At 33.4% G+C, this 16,203-nt stretch overlaps 2 protein-coding genes across 4 annotated transcripts; both read right to left on the bottom strand.

Moving 5' to 3' along the window:
* LOC105158087 lies at positions 60-5,339 on the bottom strand. 3 transcript variants are annotated; one of them, XR_847503.2, is made up of 7 exons: positions 5,051-5,339; positions 4,413-4,583; positions 4,194-4,283; positions 3,997-4,116; positions 3,823-3,895; positions 534-730; positions 60-389 (listed from the first exon to the last, which is right to left on the bottom strand). XR_847503.2 is itself a non-coding variant. In XM_011074718.2 (6 exons), the coding sequence occupies exons 1-5, from the start codon at positions 5,231-5,233 to the stop codon at positions 3,848-3,850; spliced, it is 612 nt and encodes a 203-aa protein (XP_011073020.1). In that variant the 5' UTR covers positions 5,234-5,339; the 3' UTR covers positions 60-389; positions 3,823-3,847. The 3 variants fall into 3 exon arrangements, 2 of the variants coding, with proteins under 2 accessions (XP_011073020.1, XP_011073019.1); XM_011074718.2 differs by lacking the exon at positions 534-730; XM_011074717.2 differs by lacking the exons at positions 60-389; positions 534-730 and adding an exon at positions 941-3,437.
* Positions 6,589-10,872, bottom strand: LOC105158086 (probable inactive leucine-rich repeat receptor-like protein kinase At3g03770). Its single transcript, XM_011074716.2, has 7 exons — positions 9,012-10,872; positions 8,789-8,922; positions 8,245-8,488; positions 7,592-7,803; positions 7,476-7,498; positions 7,200-7,311; positions 6,589-7,014 (listed from the first exon to the last, which is right to left on the bottom strand). Exons 1-7 carry the CDS (start codon positions 10,360-10,362, stop codon positions 6,781-6,783), a joined length of 2,310 nt encoding a protein of 769 aa, XP_011073018.1. The 5' UTR covers positions 10,363-10,872; the 3' UTR covers positions 6,589-6,780.

Here is a 16,203-nt window from a genome sequence, read left to right as displayed (position 1 = left end):
ATTTTAGAAAAACACATAGGCATAAATTGTTGGGCCAAAACAAAGAAAAAGAACAAGAATGAAACATCCAATAGTGAGAAAAAGCTAATTCGACAACTAGCAACTGGTGTGGTGACAACTGATGACTTGCCTTCTCCATTAGATGCCAAATATACCTAATTAAAGTGCAGAATCAATAAGGATACAGAGGCAGAATTTGCAAAAGCTAATATCCTCGAAAAATGTTGCTGGCATCCAGAAAGAAGACATTTCTGTGACGTAGCGCCAGCATCTACTATGATCTTAAACATAACAGGTCAAGAGCGACAACCCGTAACTCCCAATGATCAGACGTCTTTGATCTTTGCAGGCTCAATATGTGCTGAGGAGCAGGATTGAACAAGCAGCACCTGCCACCAGAACGTAGTATAAGTTGTATTAACATATTAACAATGTTGTTATGCGACACCCAACTAAGTATATAACATAGTAAGTTCTTCAAGAAGGGCATAGTTCGCCTTACATATGACAACTCTAATCAAGTTAGATTTTACCTTGATGAAGAAGCACTAGATTTCTATTTGGATGGAGGAAGAGTTGAGGAAGTGTCCTCAAGTGGCGGATGAGGGTGGATTTTTTACTAGTGGAGGGAGGACATATAGGCTAGAGTTTAATCTTATATGGACCTAGGCGAACTGATCCCCACTCATCATGGCAATCCATACCTGACCTGATCCGTGCAATAATTCACCTGGGGAGACCCAATTTCACAATGGTTGGAGGATGAATGCTACTTTGATGATTTGATCATCAAGCAATAACCAAGTCCAACAATACATTATACTTATTCATGGTATAAATTGAATGCATAATCTCTTCTCAGTTCATCAACATAATCTAAATAACTCAAGATGTGATCAAACTCTGAAATCATATGAAAAAGCACAATTACTCATAGACATGAAAATAAAATTGTGCATTAATAAGAAAATATTCAACTCATTGTGTCAATTAGGCTTCCCAACAGTCTTAGCAAATATTTAGTTCATGAAGTAAACATCAAAAAAATGAAATCTAGCCTGAAGGAATGTACTTGTGTTGCTAGATTATCTTCTCCAAGAATTTCCTTTGCTTTTCCTCTTGCATGCTACGCTTTCTACTTTTCCAAAAAAGATCATTCCTAATGTTTTTTCTTCCCCTTTAACACATCAAACTAGGTTGCACATATTCCTTTTTCTCCAGCAATTATTAGGTCTCTCATCTATTTTTGCCGGCAGCGCTCATCCAATAACCTATGGTCATGGCTAAGTTATATTCACTTCTTGGGAATGTTTTTCAGATACCCATGGGCACGGATTAAGTTGGCAACAATTCTCTTAATTCCTTGCAATTCCTCCCAACATCTTTTCTCGTAGAAAAGTTTCCTTTCCTTCCAAGCTTCATTACATTCATAGCACCTAAAAACCCATAACAATCAACAAACACAAGCCAATAGTTAATAAACCATATAGAATCATGTTATCAAATTTCCCAACACCTATGCTATGCTTGTCCTCAAGCATACAACAATTCAAGTTCATCACATCCTTCATATATGTGCCCCCTTTCTTTTCTATCCACCCCTTTTCAACTTAAACCAACATATCATCACGAATTCACCATCATATTGCAAGTTAGGAATAGACTTCATAGTACAAATTCACACAAGCCACACAATAGAGCAATTATCTCAATAATCTTTTTAATCAAATGCAACGAGAGTTAACACCCTCTCTTTGGATCTGCTCAAAGTGTTTAAGGGCAAACAAGAACTCTCAAGTCATAACATGACAAAATTTTACTATAGGTTTTGCTCCTATATCACATCTCCACCGGTAAATAGTGAATTTGATGCAAGAATCAAACTCTTTTTCGAGTTGTAATGGGGCTTTAGGTAAGGTTGGTAAAAAGATTTTAGAAAAAGGATGGTCTTTGGGTTTAATGAATTATAGGACATCACTAGCGTGACGTAATGCATTTAACATTTCTTGCTTCAAGTGTTTATTGATGATTCTAATAACATAAAGTTATATGGTTTACTTCCTACTACTTTCCCTAATTTTGAGCACATAATGCTTGTCGTTAGTAATTTTTGTGGAGTTTTAGGTGTTTCTATGAATGACACGGAGCTTGGAAGGAAAGAAGACCTTCTTGATGAAAAAAGGGCTTGGAGGAATCGTAGGGAATTAACAGAATCTCTGCCAACTTACCACAGGTTATCAGAAGAATGGACCCCAGAAGTGAATATAAGTTAAGTTGTGACCGCAGATTATTAGACAAGAATTACTGGAGAAAATAGATGAGAGACCAATAAGTGCCGGAGAAAAAAGAATATGTGGGACCTAGTTTGATGTAATTATCTCCTTTTATTAGATTAGATATTTGGAAATGAAAGGAATCTTGAAGAAAAAACGAAGAGTTCAACTTTAAGTAGAGTTGTTTCATTTTCTTCCACTCAACAGAGGAACCCTAGGAAGAGAAATATAAAAGGGGAAGAAAAAAACATAGTAACGATCTCTTTTAGAGAATGAGAAAATGCAGAACACAAGGCAAGAAACAATGCATTTTTGGAGAAGATATTCTGGCAAAGCAAGTGAAATTCGTTCAAGCCAGATTTCTATGCAATGAGTTTTCTTAGTTTTTCTTTCTTTCTTTTTTATTGTTACATCATGAATTAAGTTTCTATTTACTAAGGCTATTTGGACGCCTAATTGAGATAATGAGTTAGAACATTTTTCTTATTACTCAACAGCTTTATTTTAAATATGTCCATGAGTCATTGTGTTTTTCTTAAGATTAAGAGCTTGATCACCTATTGAGTTATTCAAATTATATTGATGAACTGAGAAGGAATTCTGCATGACAGACACGTCAATTCATGGTGTGAATTGAATGATATTTAGAGATACGTAGGCATGATTCATCTAAGTGAATTGGTTTTTCGTAGAACTTAATGCATTATTGTCTCGAGAATTAGATACGAGAGAGATCCACTAATTTCTAAAAAATTAATAGATTAAGTATAACTTAAGAAAGTATATCACATTAACTTGGAAAAAACCTTGTTTATGAAAATAAATGTTTTGATAGATTAATTTGTTAATATTATATTCATTGAATTAATTAGGTTAACTATAGCATTAGCATCTCATCTATTATTGAAGTTCTCCAACTTGACTTTTCTGAAAAAAATTTATTTTCTCTGTAGTAGTAATTCATCTCTAAAATCTCAATCATACAAATAATTAGGGACTAGTTATAGTTTTGGGACTTATTTCATCAAATCCTCTTGGGAACGATATGTTTATACTTGATAGCTAGTGCCATTGCTAATAGCCTATCCACTTTTTGCCAATGAGAACTCCCACCCGCTCTACCACAAATAGGACTTGTAAGCAAGCATCAAGTAGGCCTCTTTCCTGCTCATCACACATAAGGAAAAGGTACATAATCAAGTTGGAAGCAATTAAGTGGAAAAAGCAAAACAGTTCAAAGTCCTGTCAATGTAATTGCATGCAGCAACTACGAACCAAACTACATAAACTTGAGAAACAGGAGAGACACTACACAAGCAGACAAGAATGCAACAGATTGGTTGGCGACCTTAGTGCATCAAGGGAATATTCATAAAACCCAGATATTAACGATTACAAGCAGCAGGTTTCTCAATATCATATAAAATTATTTAGAAGTAACTACATGATAAAGGGGATATGAAAAGCACGGAACCCATATCGGCAAGACCATAGATGTTCCGGGTCAGTTCCAGATAATCAGACGCAAAGAAAAGAGTTACTTTTATACCTTTATATTAGCAGAAGATTGAACCTTAAACCACATTAGAATTCTGAACCATGTGTCTGTCTGGCATTTCACCCTAACAAGATAGACATAATAAAAAGAGGGGGTCATAAAATTTCACTTTAGCCAGCAATATAAACAAGAAGTAGCAACTGCAATCACGAGACTAAGACTTACAGATTCTGACAACTGGTCTCTTATACAATACATGGATTTCAACATCATTTCCATAGTATCTTTTGCCAATTGGAACTTGACATCCCTTTCACCCAAGTTTGGCTGAACATCACTGTGAAGCTGCAGAAAACAGAACTTTAGATAAAAAAACATATTCGACAACTGAAAAGTTCATTTAATGAAAAAGATGAGAATACCTTCAAATTAATAACTGCTGTAGGCTCTGTTCTTTCCACATTTTGATTTGCCATGTTCCATGTCATTGACTTCAACCGGGGCAAGACAACCTAACAGAACGAACATAGAAAAATAAAAATAGATAGAATGAATTAAGTAATGAGTAGTTTTAGACAAATATTCATTGGAAAAAAAAAATTGTTATGTTTCTCTCTATCATTAAAAGTACAACATTTCACCTGATCTTTTGATATATCCTCTCGCCACTCCTTTTGGAACTTTTGCAGTAGAAGTGTCAACAATCTCTGCAATTCAGGCAGGACTTCAGCAGGGAACAATTTCTGAATCTCATCTTTATTTACATTGTCGTAAACAGACCTCCGTATCAGTACTCGTAGGCATACTAATAGCTGCAGAAACAATATTACGCACCATATTATATACCTTTGAGCCACATAGGAATATGAAATTGTTACAAGAATTATTTCAAGTTAACGCTATTGCGGTGGACAATTCAAAATGGTTGCACCACTATGTAGCAGGTAGAAGCCTTCAATTAGACTAGTACAGTACATATCACCTGCACCTGCACTATTTTGTCTAGAAAGCTCAAAGCTGCACACATAGGCCATAGGATTATGCAATGTGCTGAGTCGAGCACACTAACGCATGAGATGGTTGTATACGATGCCTCAATTCGAATACAACTATATTCTAACTGCAACTAATAACAAGGACCCCGAAAACCATAGACAACCCAGAAAAGAAACAGTTATCAGGCCCCAAATAAAGCGCTATACAATAGACAATTACCAGGATCATATATAGATGGGACAGGGGGGAAGCGAATCAGAATAGGGGGTTACAGTTTGCTCACAGGGTCGAGATCAGAATCGTTGGGGAGCTGAAGTATATCCCGGAATATCTGTCGGTCGGCGGCGTCGAGGCCGGTTCGGCGGGTCCGCCAGAGGGCTTGGAGTATGTACTCCACCGATTCTTTGGAGTTGGCTCTTACCAGAAGTGGTAAATGGCCCCACATACTGTGATTCCCATCTCCCATCTTCCAAATCAAAGCATCAGATGCCTCTCTCGTTCTGCTTGTTTTGGGTGAATGTTCGTTTGTACCAAATGAAATGGGTCAGTTGCATCCACCAGACAATAAAATACTTCCTCTTCATTAGAATTTAATGAAAAGTGCATGTCACATGCCTAAAATGCGAGTGGGTTTCTTTTCTTACACCTTTCTATATTATTTTATTTCTTTTTTTGATATATAAGATAAAATTAAATTTTTAGTTTAAATAAATATATTACTTATCAAAATATATTTAAACTAAAGTATTAATATTTTTTATTATTTAAAATTTTGTAAAATTAAATATTTTTTTACTTAATTTTTCTTTTTAACTTCTTCTTTTCCATTGGCTGCCTCATTGCCGATGGAGGTCGCCCCTTCTTCTTCCCTTGGCGCTAGGGAAGATGTCGCCCCGTCGCTCAAATCCAAGTCACCCAACAGCAACAGGGCGATGTCGCCGTCACCCCTTTATGTGTGTTGATAGCGACGTCGCCCAAAACAATATGGGTGACAGCTTCGTCGCCCATTTATATATATATATATATATGTATTATATGGATATCGTATGTATAATATAAGTGTCGTATATAATCATATATAAATAAAAAATATATATTAAATTATTAAAATTTAGGTAGTTCATTTCTTGATAATTGAAGAATAATGGTTATTATAAAAAGGGTATAACGAGCAATTCAGTACAAAATTTAACAGCATGAAACTTGCTTATAAGAAGAGATATTTTAAAAAGCAAAGGAGTTTTTTACTTATTTTTTAATATAGGAGAGCTCTAGCTAAGTTTTGAAACCATATGGGGGTTTTATGCAATTTATCCCCCTAATATCTAAAGAAGTGTAATTTTGCATTGTAGTCCCTCAACTTGCATTATTTAGAAAGCCTCGATTAATAACCAAAATTTCACTTAAAGGACATTTCTTTGGTACCACTTTTCATTTTTGAAATCGATAATTACAAAAAAATTGCAATTTCGATTCCAAAATGTTTAATGATTTGTAATATTAATCTCATACTTCTTAAAACAGTCAACATTAGTCCCATACCTTCGAAGAATATTGCAAAATTAGTATCACAAAGCGAGCCCCAAACATTGCAAATCTTTTACGGTGAGACTAATTTTACAACGTTTTCCTAAGCGTGGGACTAATATTGACTATTTCAAGAAGTATGAGACTGATATTGCAAATCATCCTATACTTTGGGGCCAAAACTGCAAAGTTCCTATATTTGAATCGAGATATAAGATGCAATAGAACTTCAAAGAAGATTCAATCTGCAGTGATTTACTGAAAGATATATGCATTCTGCGCTCAAGAGGAAGGTGATAGGTTGTTCTATCAATAATATACACAATTCAACAACAAAAAATCATACTTAGTGTGATTTAAGCATGGACGTATGCAGATAGACATGATTTACAGTTGACTAGGCGTCCAGGCCATTTTAACATTCCGAAGACTAGATGCAAAAGATTCCGTATTCGCAGCTGCATATCGATACAGATGAGAAAAAAGTTAAGGGGATCGTATTGTTTTCCCAGATCTCTGATCACCATCTGCTGTTGCCTGCACTTGAGCTGCATACTGCAAATTCCAAAGAATGTCTTCAAAGGACGGACGGGTTGACGACTCGGGCGAAATGCAATTGATTGTTAGGGATACTACGATTGAAAGCGATTCTTGAGAAGCAGATGCCAGCACCATTGTGTCAAGTATTCGCTTCTGGCCATCTGGATTCCCTAAAGAAACCTGTAAATTGTGGAAACCGGTTATCAGATTGTGCTACCAAAGCCGTTTAAAGTTGGTTATCCCTGTCTATTATAACTTGGAGAGAACTAGAATATGAGAGGAGATGAATGAAAAGGAGAATGTGCTTCACAGTATAACCAAATGGAAAAAGTTGAATGCATAAGTTGATCTTATTTGTAATCTACCATTTCGTTAAGCAGAAACGACTCCTTTCTTGCATGAACTGAAGGCCCGATAAGTGACTCTAGTAATATAAACCCAAAGCTGTAAATATCATCCTCTAGGCTCTTCATTTGCCTGCAAATATAGACGTGCAGTATGTTAATTGTGCATGGACATAGCCGAAATCATACTGGCACGGTAATAGTTTTGCTTGGTAATATCGCCACATCCCAAAAGCTTGTAAAGTTTCTACCGACTACTCGTTATTGCATCGATTTCTGGTCAAAGGGTATTCTTACCATGATTTAAGACCATCTTCTTCCTAGAAAACAAGACAACAGGAGAAGAGAGTTAACAGTTTGCAATAGTTTAATATCATCTACCAACTAGTGGATGTGTGTAGTGGAATGCGTACTTTGTCCCTGTCGACCTCTTGAGCTACAACTGACAATCCATAGTCACTCAGTTTTCCCATCCGATGCTCATTTAGCAAGATGTTGTTCGCCTTCAACCGGTTGCTGTAAAAACCCGGAATAATTCCAGTGTGCAGAAAATGAACGGCCTTGGCAATTCCAATTAGAATGGCTAGTCTATCAGACCATTTGAGCACCTTCTCTGTACTAGATTCTGAGAGATTGATGCAGCAAAGTATTAGTTATTAGAAATCACAGCATTCATGAGAAAGCTGTTTCATCAAATGCAGAAAGAACTTGTGATGAGTAAGAGGGTATTTGGCTAAGCTAAGAAATCTTATAAGCACATACATCTTATAAGATATTTAAAAATAAGTTCTTGAAGTGTTTGAATAAAAAAACGAAGATGAAACTTATAAGGTAGGAATTCGTCACTTTTTCTAAAGAAACTTATAAGCTCCTAACATCTTATTTTTGGATATTATAAGTTCTTTTCCTAAAGAGTTTACCAAACATTCCTCAACATCATAATAACACATAAAACATCTTATAAAATGTCTTAAAGTGCTTATTAGCTCACCCAATACACCCTCTAAAGCTGCTAGTTCCCAGGTGATCAGATATTAAAATGAGTTATTTTCTATGGAATCCTCACCAGAAAGATGAGCTCGATAGTTGCCGTTTGGTACATATTCGTAAATAAGATAGACCTTGTTAGCACCAGATACATCTTTTCTTTCAATCTCAATGCAGTGCCCCAAGAAGCAGACAAGATGAGGATGCCGAAGCTTAGCCAACAAATCCAGTCTGAGTTTCAGATTCCGGATTGTATATCTTCTCGACACCGTCAAGCACCGTATTGCTACCTGCACCCCATCTTCCAGTCTTCCTTTGTATATCTGAGGACAAAAGAAATGATGTAAAATTCACGAGGCTCGATATTTATAAACATTGATACAGCCAACAGGTCGATCATTGTTTGCAGGAAGAAATTAATCACCACCAGAGTTTCTTCATTAAGAACTTAGTCATGCATTTATCAGCTAAAGTCGGTCTGTTTCACAACCTAAGTGCGAATAAAATAACTCAACAAGTATGATATCACAGCCAAAAAAATCAAGGGAACTCAATTTACAAGCTGGCCATTTAAAGAGCAAAATGAAGCATCAATATACAATAGCTGTCTTCAAAGTTTGTACCTTTCCAGTTGACCCTTCACCCATCAAGGCCGACTTGTCGAAGTTGTTGGTAGCTGCCTTTAACTCATCTAGTGAAAACGAGCGATGAGCTGGAGTGCCTTGCGAGCCTAACTTTGCTGCATCAGAAATATACCCTGGAGAATAAATACAGTATATCTTCAGAATGTGAAGAAAGCTAGCAAAAGATCAGGACTGGACTTTTAAGGCAAATAGAAGAACATACTGGCATTCGTTATAATCTCAGCCGTGAACCCTGTGGCAGAGTTATCTTGCACCGCCTTGTGCAGTAAGTGCTGCTCTGATGCCCCTCGAGGACAATATTGCCGACATAATACAAGAAATCCAAAAGCCAATAACACCATAACTACAGCAATTCCACCAATGACACCTACTAATATCCACACATTCTTTTGGCGAGATTTCTTATTCTCTTGGGTGTTCTCCACACAATATGCCTCTGGATGTTGATTTCTTAGATCGATCGACAAGCAATTCCCACCAAACTTAATGACCCGACTTCTCACGTTAGAGCTCAAGCAGGACGGCAAGAGACCTCTCAACCTATTATTAGAGATATCGACCGTTTCAAGCTTACTACCGCAACTCAAACGCATTGGTAGTGACCCTGACAACTCATTCGATGCCAAGTTAAGTGAGCTGATACTAGGCAATGCAAAAATTCCAGCAGGGGCCATTTCTTTAAGAGCATTGAACGATAGGTCAAGTTGCTGAAGCTGATTCAGCTTGCCGTATTGCTCAGGGATTCTCCCAGAGAAAGAGTTGTTGCTAAGTAAAACTGCAACAACTCCATTCGGCATATTCGGAAGCTCAGAATCCAACTTATTGTTGCTCAAATCCAGCCAACGCAAGCTCGATAAGCTACTGAGATCCAGCAACTTGCCAGAGATTCCATTGTTGGACAAATTAATATCTGTTAACGAGGCAAATCTTTGCATAGAAGATGGTAATGGACCAGTAAACCTGTTGTTACTAAGACTTAAACTTGTAAGATCAGAAAACGAATCAAACCAACCAGGGAGAGTACCATTCAAGAAATTCCCATCCAATTTAAGAATCTGAAGGTTCATGATTCTTGGAAGTGTCTGAGGAACAGAGCCGTACAGAAAGTTCCAACTCAAATCCAAGCGTGCAAGAGACTGCAGCCGATGAATCTTGTCAGGAATTGGACCCCAAATGCCCAATGACACCAAACTCAGAACCCTTAAGCTATTTAGCCTTGACAAGGTTGCTACAAGTGAATCCATTGAGAAATTCTGTGACAGGGTCTTGTAAGGAACTGGAAATCCATCAAAATTACCATCCCTTGACTGCTTATCACCAAATATCCTGATCTCAGTGACGAAATTGTTCGAGCACGTGATGTTCACTTGTGGAGAAGAGGCAAAACAGAGATCAATGCCAGGATTCAGCCAATAGTCTAATGGTTTTGGGTACTCTAATTGCTTTCTTAGCTGCAAAAGCACTTGGGTTTGGGAGGATTGCAGCTCATGTGTATCCCAGATCAGCAAACTCCAACATACACATAGTAACATAAAGATTATTGAAATTTCCATGAGTTTTGATGCTTAGTTTCTGCAACTATTTCAACAAGACTAGAGGCTCAGAATAGCTTCATGAAAATGACATTTTCTCCAAAACCCACAAAGAAAATGCTGAAAGAACACTGATACAAGATTCAGATCATCAAGAAAGAAGAATTCCAGATGAAAAATTCAAGAAGGTGGCAAAGTGGAACATACTAAAACAGCAATAAACACTATCGAAATCCCTGTTTGAGAAATTAATGAACAGGAAACCAAAGCCAAGAAAAAATGAAGTAGAACTAGAAAAATGCAGGAATTTTTGCTGGGAAATGTGAAGGAGTGATGGTTGAAGGAGTATAATATCAGTGGTGGCACGTGGTGTTTTTTCTTGAGAATTGGAAGATATTGATAGACAATAATGGAGTAGGATTTTCAGTCATAGGTTAAAAAAAGCAACAAGTTGGAGGTTGATGTAATTTATGGTTGTCTACATACAACTGTGAGAATTGGAGAGTGAAGGCTGCATGAATGTGTCAGTGGGCGATTATTTAAATGGAATATTGTTTTAACAGTTCTATTATATTGAGCAATGGGGAACTGCCCATCACTGGCACTGTATGAATGTCCTGAGTTCTTGGGTACTGAGTTCTCTATTATTTTTTTTTTATATTAAGTTGATTATTTTTTATGATTTTGGTATGATATTTAGAGGGTGATTGACTAGATTCCTTTGGTTTATTTCTATTTTCAAATTTTTATTTTTTATAATAATAATAATAATAATAATATATTTGTTTACGCGCATTTTTGTTAGGAACGGTTACTATCACTCTCATAAAAATCGTTACTTTTTTTTTTATATATATATTTTACCTATATATAAAAAATTTTCAATCATTAATTTCAAACTAACAATATATTTTTTTTCATAATGATTTGACATGACATGATTAATAATTTCGAATCAAGAAAAAATATAACTATCAACTTTATTTACGTGATAAAAGGTATTAATTATTATTTTTGTCAAATAAAAAATATATTGATTTGATATTATTAACGTCATATAATAAAATCTTATAAATTATTTCAAACATATTTTATTTTCATAAAAAAAATTAAAAAATTGAACACACACGTATCAAACATTGGAAAAAATTGAAAATATTTGATAATTTTTTAAGAAAAGACACTTATAAAAATCCAGAATAAATTGTTATTCGTTTATAAACTCTTAAAAAAAAAAAAAAAGCTTAACCCAACTTATTTTATAAATATTTTAAACTATTAATTATAACAATACGACAAAAACACCATCACTATTTTGTTAATATCACTTTTCATAGTTAACGTTTTTTTCCCCCAAATATTAAAAAAAAATACCTATTACATAATTTTAAATTATAAGGAACTTATTATTTCAAACTATATAATATTTATCAATTCTGATATTTTATTTATTCAAATATATTAAAAACTTAATTTAAAATAAAATTTAATATCTTTAAAATTTTAAAATATCTTATAAAATAGAAAAATTTATGAAAAATTTGAAATGGACTTAACCTTAATTATCTTGTTTGAAAAATAAAATACACAATTGGGAGCATCAGAATTTGACTTTTGTCCATATTGGTTAAGGTATATGTACTTACTGACGACAATTTTATTTCTAGTTGTAAAATTATTTTTAAGTAGTACTTTAAATATGTGTACTTAGGATTCTAACCTTACCCTTTAATTAATAATGTTTTTTCCTAGCTAATAAAGAGCAATTTGAGTGGATTGAGTTGTAATTTTAAAATGTATCATATTTCATAAATATATATATATATATATTATGTGTATAAAATATTTTTTTATATAAATTTGATATGCATATATTATGCAATAAAAATTACAATAAAATTTGAAATAGAAATTGTAATACTCGTTTGAGGGGGTGAAATTGAGGTATCATAATTGTGATTAATTATAATTTATTACAAGTACTAATATTTAGGGATAATGACACTCCCTTTCCCCTAAGGTCTGGTGTAATTACGTAGACCTATTGTGGTTTGAAAAATTACATTTGAGGTTTGATTACGTCTAACAAATAAGTTTCTCCTCTGATCAAAATTCACCAAATTTACTGATATTAACTAAAAAAAATGACTGAAAATTTGTCGATATCACCAACTTCACCAAATTGATGTGCGATGATGCGATTATTTTATTTCTAATTTTAATATAGATTTTTTTCTAACTTTTCTTGTTAATATCAGCAAATTTGGTGAATTTTGACTAACTGATGGACTTATTTATTAGACAGAAACAAAGCTCAGGATTGCTAGATGTAATTTTCTAAACTACAGAGAACTATGTGTAACTACATCAAATTTTAGGAGAGATGAGCGTAATTATCCCATAATAACAGTGATATTATGATAATAATACAAGGGCAAAATGGAAATTATAGTGCCACTAGGACCTCTGGAAAAGCTTCACCCCATGAGGATCCAGCTTGGCTCTAATATAGAATACATTCCAGCTTTGTTTATGGGGGTAACTTTGTTGATTTGCTGCAAAAGCATGTTCGGACAAGAATCTCCACAACATAAGCTTACAACCCTCTAAATTTGTACAAAAGAGATTTCAAACTAAAGTTGTCTAAATTCTAAGGTGTAATTATTCTTTCAAGCCCAAAAAGTTCTCTTTTGTAATTTATAAGATTATAAGATGGATGGATCTTTTTGAAATATTTCAAATTTGAATTCAAGTCTACGCCATAAAAAAATCGATTGTTCCCTACATTATCAACGAGTATGTTTTGAAATTTATAATAAGTTAGTTTTTTTAACTATGATGAAATAAATTAATATAAAAAAAATTTAACTTTTGCGTACAGTCTAATTCGTATTTATCTTGATCTTAGCTATAGTCAGTGTATTTGTTATAAATTTAATTATAGCTAGAGCATTTGACATGGCTTTAGCTATGGCTAATGCTTTAGTTTTGCCTGTTTAGTGAGCAATCAATAGCCGTTGCGAAACTATAGTTAATTACTATTTATTATGATTTTAAATGATTGTCGAAATCGTCAAAATTAATTACTAATGATCGGGACTCCTACATCTTCATGAAATGGCTTCAATCGCCATTCAACTTGTGTGTGTGTGTATATATATATATATATATATTCATTTTGAAACTCTTACAGAAAAAACATTGTGATTTCAAAGGGCTGAGCCAACAAGAGCGCAATTTATTTGTCGCGACTTTAACTGAGATTTATAGAATCGGAGTTATGAGGGCACTTCTTCGCCTAAAGAATATTAAGTTTCACTATCTCCTCATCAAATTCAACGAAAGAGTACCACTCGCACCTGAATTCTTTGTGTTTGCCGTTTTTATAAACGGCCTTGTAACAATATTGGAGTAGAATTTAGCATGATATGCTTATAAAATGCAGTTAGAACTCTTAATTCAAGATGGTACTGTTAACTCATACAATAAGGCCAACGATCGAACGCACGATCTAATTGAATTATCTCCTAGAACAAGTAGGTGGCGAGGAACGGATTTCCAGCTTATTAATATAGTTAATTATTTTGTTTATACATACGCGTAAGAGATTTCATGTAAATGAACAAACCAACGGTGGTTAATCATGCAACAATCACATAATCAAGAATCGACCAATAGTAACAATCATACATCAACTACAGTATAATGCATCCGGAATATTATAGAAGAATATAAAAAATATTAAATGATATTCAGAGAATATAATGTAATTATCGTTTCTATATATATATATATATATATATATATATATAAAGGAAAATTAAAGGCACATGGAAATGCAATGCAAAGTCTTGGAAAAATTAAGACAATTATTGAAAGTCGAATTATTGATCGGAATGTGGAACGATCAATCATTTGAATGCGTATGAAAAGCTGATGAGAATGAAAAAGAAGATGAGCAAATTAAATAATTATTGCAGATCCATCATCACAAAAGCATAATCATAGTGTTTGATTTTATTTTTTGGCTCATCTCCGACATGTTTTGCTTTGATTTGTTTTGGAAGTTTTGGTGATGTTTTGAAACAATGCATCATTTATTTTTTGTCAAAATAAGTCTACACTAATTATATGCCCTACAACTAAAAAAATTATATACATATTCATACATATATATAAATATATATAGAAGAGACATGATCATTTGACAATAAACAGTAGTTTTTGTCTCCCACTAAACAAGATCAAACATACCATACTTGTTTTATATTATTTTCAAAAATAAATCCAAACATACACACTATCTCTAACACATACTTATTTATCTTTATTTTTCTCTCTCTATCTCCACAGAATATACCAAAATAAGTCAAAAATAAAACCAAATATAGGGTATTAATATATATTGTGAAAGAATTTCTCCGTCGCTATCACCTTACATTTATTGTGCAATTCTAGCTTTGCAAAAGACGCCTATATTTTCAACACAAACGTTATCTAGATGTGGTATGGTAGGCCATATCGATGATAAATTAGTTTTTCCCAATGTTTTTTTTTTTTTTTTGCATTTAAATATAAACATAGTAAAATTTGAGAAATTCTTTTTTGTTAATGAGCTTTATTTAATTAGGGGAATTCATTCTTAAGTAGTCAAATACATAGTAGTTGGAAAAAAAATGAAATTAATCGAAGATAAGAAATGATGAGTGGTAAATTATATGTATTCATGATATTTACTTTCGTCTAACAAATAAGTTCTCTTGTTAATTAAAAAAAAATATTGAATTTGCTGATATTAACAAAAAAATATATGATAAAAATGTATATGTACTCCCAGCTAACTTATTACTGATTTAATGCAGGTCAAATAAATCTTTTTATAATCAAATTACCCTTATACTTCTTCACACGTTAATGCATGTGATTAGGTATATCTTCACCGTTATAAGGGTAATTATTCAGAAAAAAAATTGTTTGACCTGCGGTGAGTCAGTATAAGTCAATCGAAAATAAATATCAGTTTTTATTAAATTCTCTTGTTAATATCAACAAATTCAGTGAATTTTGACTAATGAATGGACTTATTGGTTAAACGAAAGCAAACTTCAAGTACTAGAGATAATTTTCCAAACAGCAGAAGATCTACATATAATTACACCAAACCTCAAGAAAAGGAGGGTGTAATTATCCCTTTTTTAAACGTTAGCTGTGGAATTTAATTAAAAATATTGGAATCGTTATTTTGCACGTTAATGATTGTAATAATGAACGAGAAATGAAATGGAGCCATAATATAAGTTCAAGAAAGGTAAAATAATTTTTTTAGAAAGTTAAAATGCCATAAAAAAAAGTGTAATAAAAATGTGGGTATTTGTAAAAATAAATAAAATAAATAACTTATCAAAACCACAACAATTATATCATTAATAAAGCGGATAAATAATATATAATCAATTTTAGTCATGAAATTCGTACTGTGAACCAAATTTAATTTCTTTTTAAGGCGTTCGTATTTAATAAATAGCACATACAGATATAAATGTTATGTTTTTCTTTTATACAATTAGAGTATTTTTTATATATATATTTTTAATGTTTTGTGACAGTCACCGTTGACAAGAACAACCAAATGTGGAGTGGTCCAAATTTATGGCAAATTAAAGATTGGTACGAAATATTAGGTTGGAATAGTAGAAGAACATTAAAGAATACAGGTGAAATTGCAGGAGAGTACTTTGTTGCTAATTAATGCATGAATTATTAATTATTGTCATCCTCTGGCTGTTACGGAAAGAGGACCATCGGATCTTCACTTTCTCACAACCAATCACTCAAATATGGTGTGTTTATTTGCCTTTGAAA

Source organism: Sesamum indicum, linkage group LG3 (assembly GCF_000512975.1).
Source record: "Sesamum indicum cultivar Zhongzhi No. 13 linkage group LG3, S_indicum_v1.0, whole genome shotgun sequence".
Taxonomy (NCBI): Eukaryota; Viridiplantae; Streptophyta; class Magnoliopsida; order Lamiales; family Pedaliaceae; genus Sesamum; species Sesamum indicum.
Note: the sequence above shows the minus strand (reverse complement) of the source record. Positions and strands in the feature narration are given on the sequence as shown.

Coding starts and splice junctions, on each gene's coding strand:
- LOC105158086 (XM_011074716.2), bottom strand. CDS start 10,362: ATGGAAATTTCAATAATCTTTATGTTACTATGTGTATGTTGGAGTTTG. Junction 7,312..7,475: donor GAAGATGGTCTTAAATCATG/GTAAGAATACCC, acceptor CTATATTTGCAG/GCAAATGAAGAGCCTAGAGG. Junction 7,015..7,199: donor CGTTTCTGCTTAACGAAATG/GTAGATTACAAA, acceptor CACAATTTACAG/GTTTCTTTAGGGAATCCAGA.
- LOC105158087 (XM_011074718.2), bottom strand. CDS start 5,233: ATGGGAGATGGGAATCACAGTATGTGGGGCCATTTACCACTTCTGGTA. Junction 4,284..4,412: donor AGGATATATCAAAAGATCAG/GTGAAATGTTGT, acceptor TCGTTCTGTTAG/GTTGTCTTGCCCCGGTTGAA. Junction 3,896..3,996: donor GAGACCAGTTGTCAGAATCT/GTAAGTCTTAGT, acceptor CTATCTTGTTAG/GGTGAAATGCCAGACAGACA.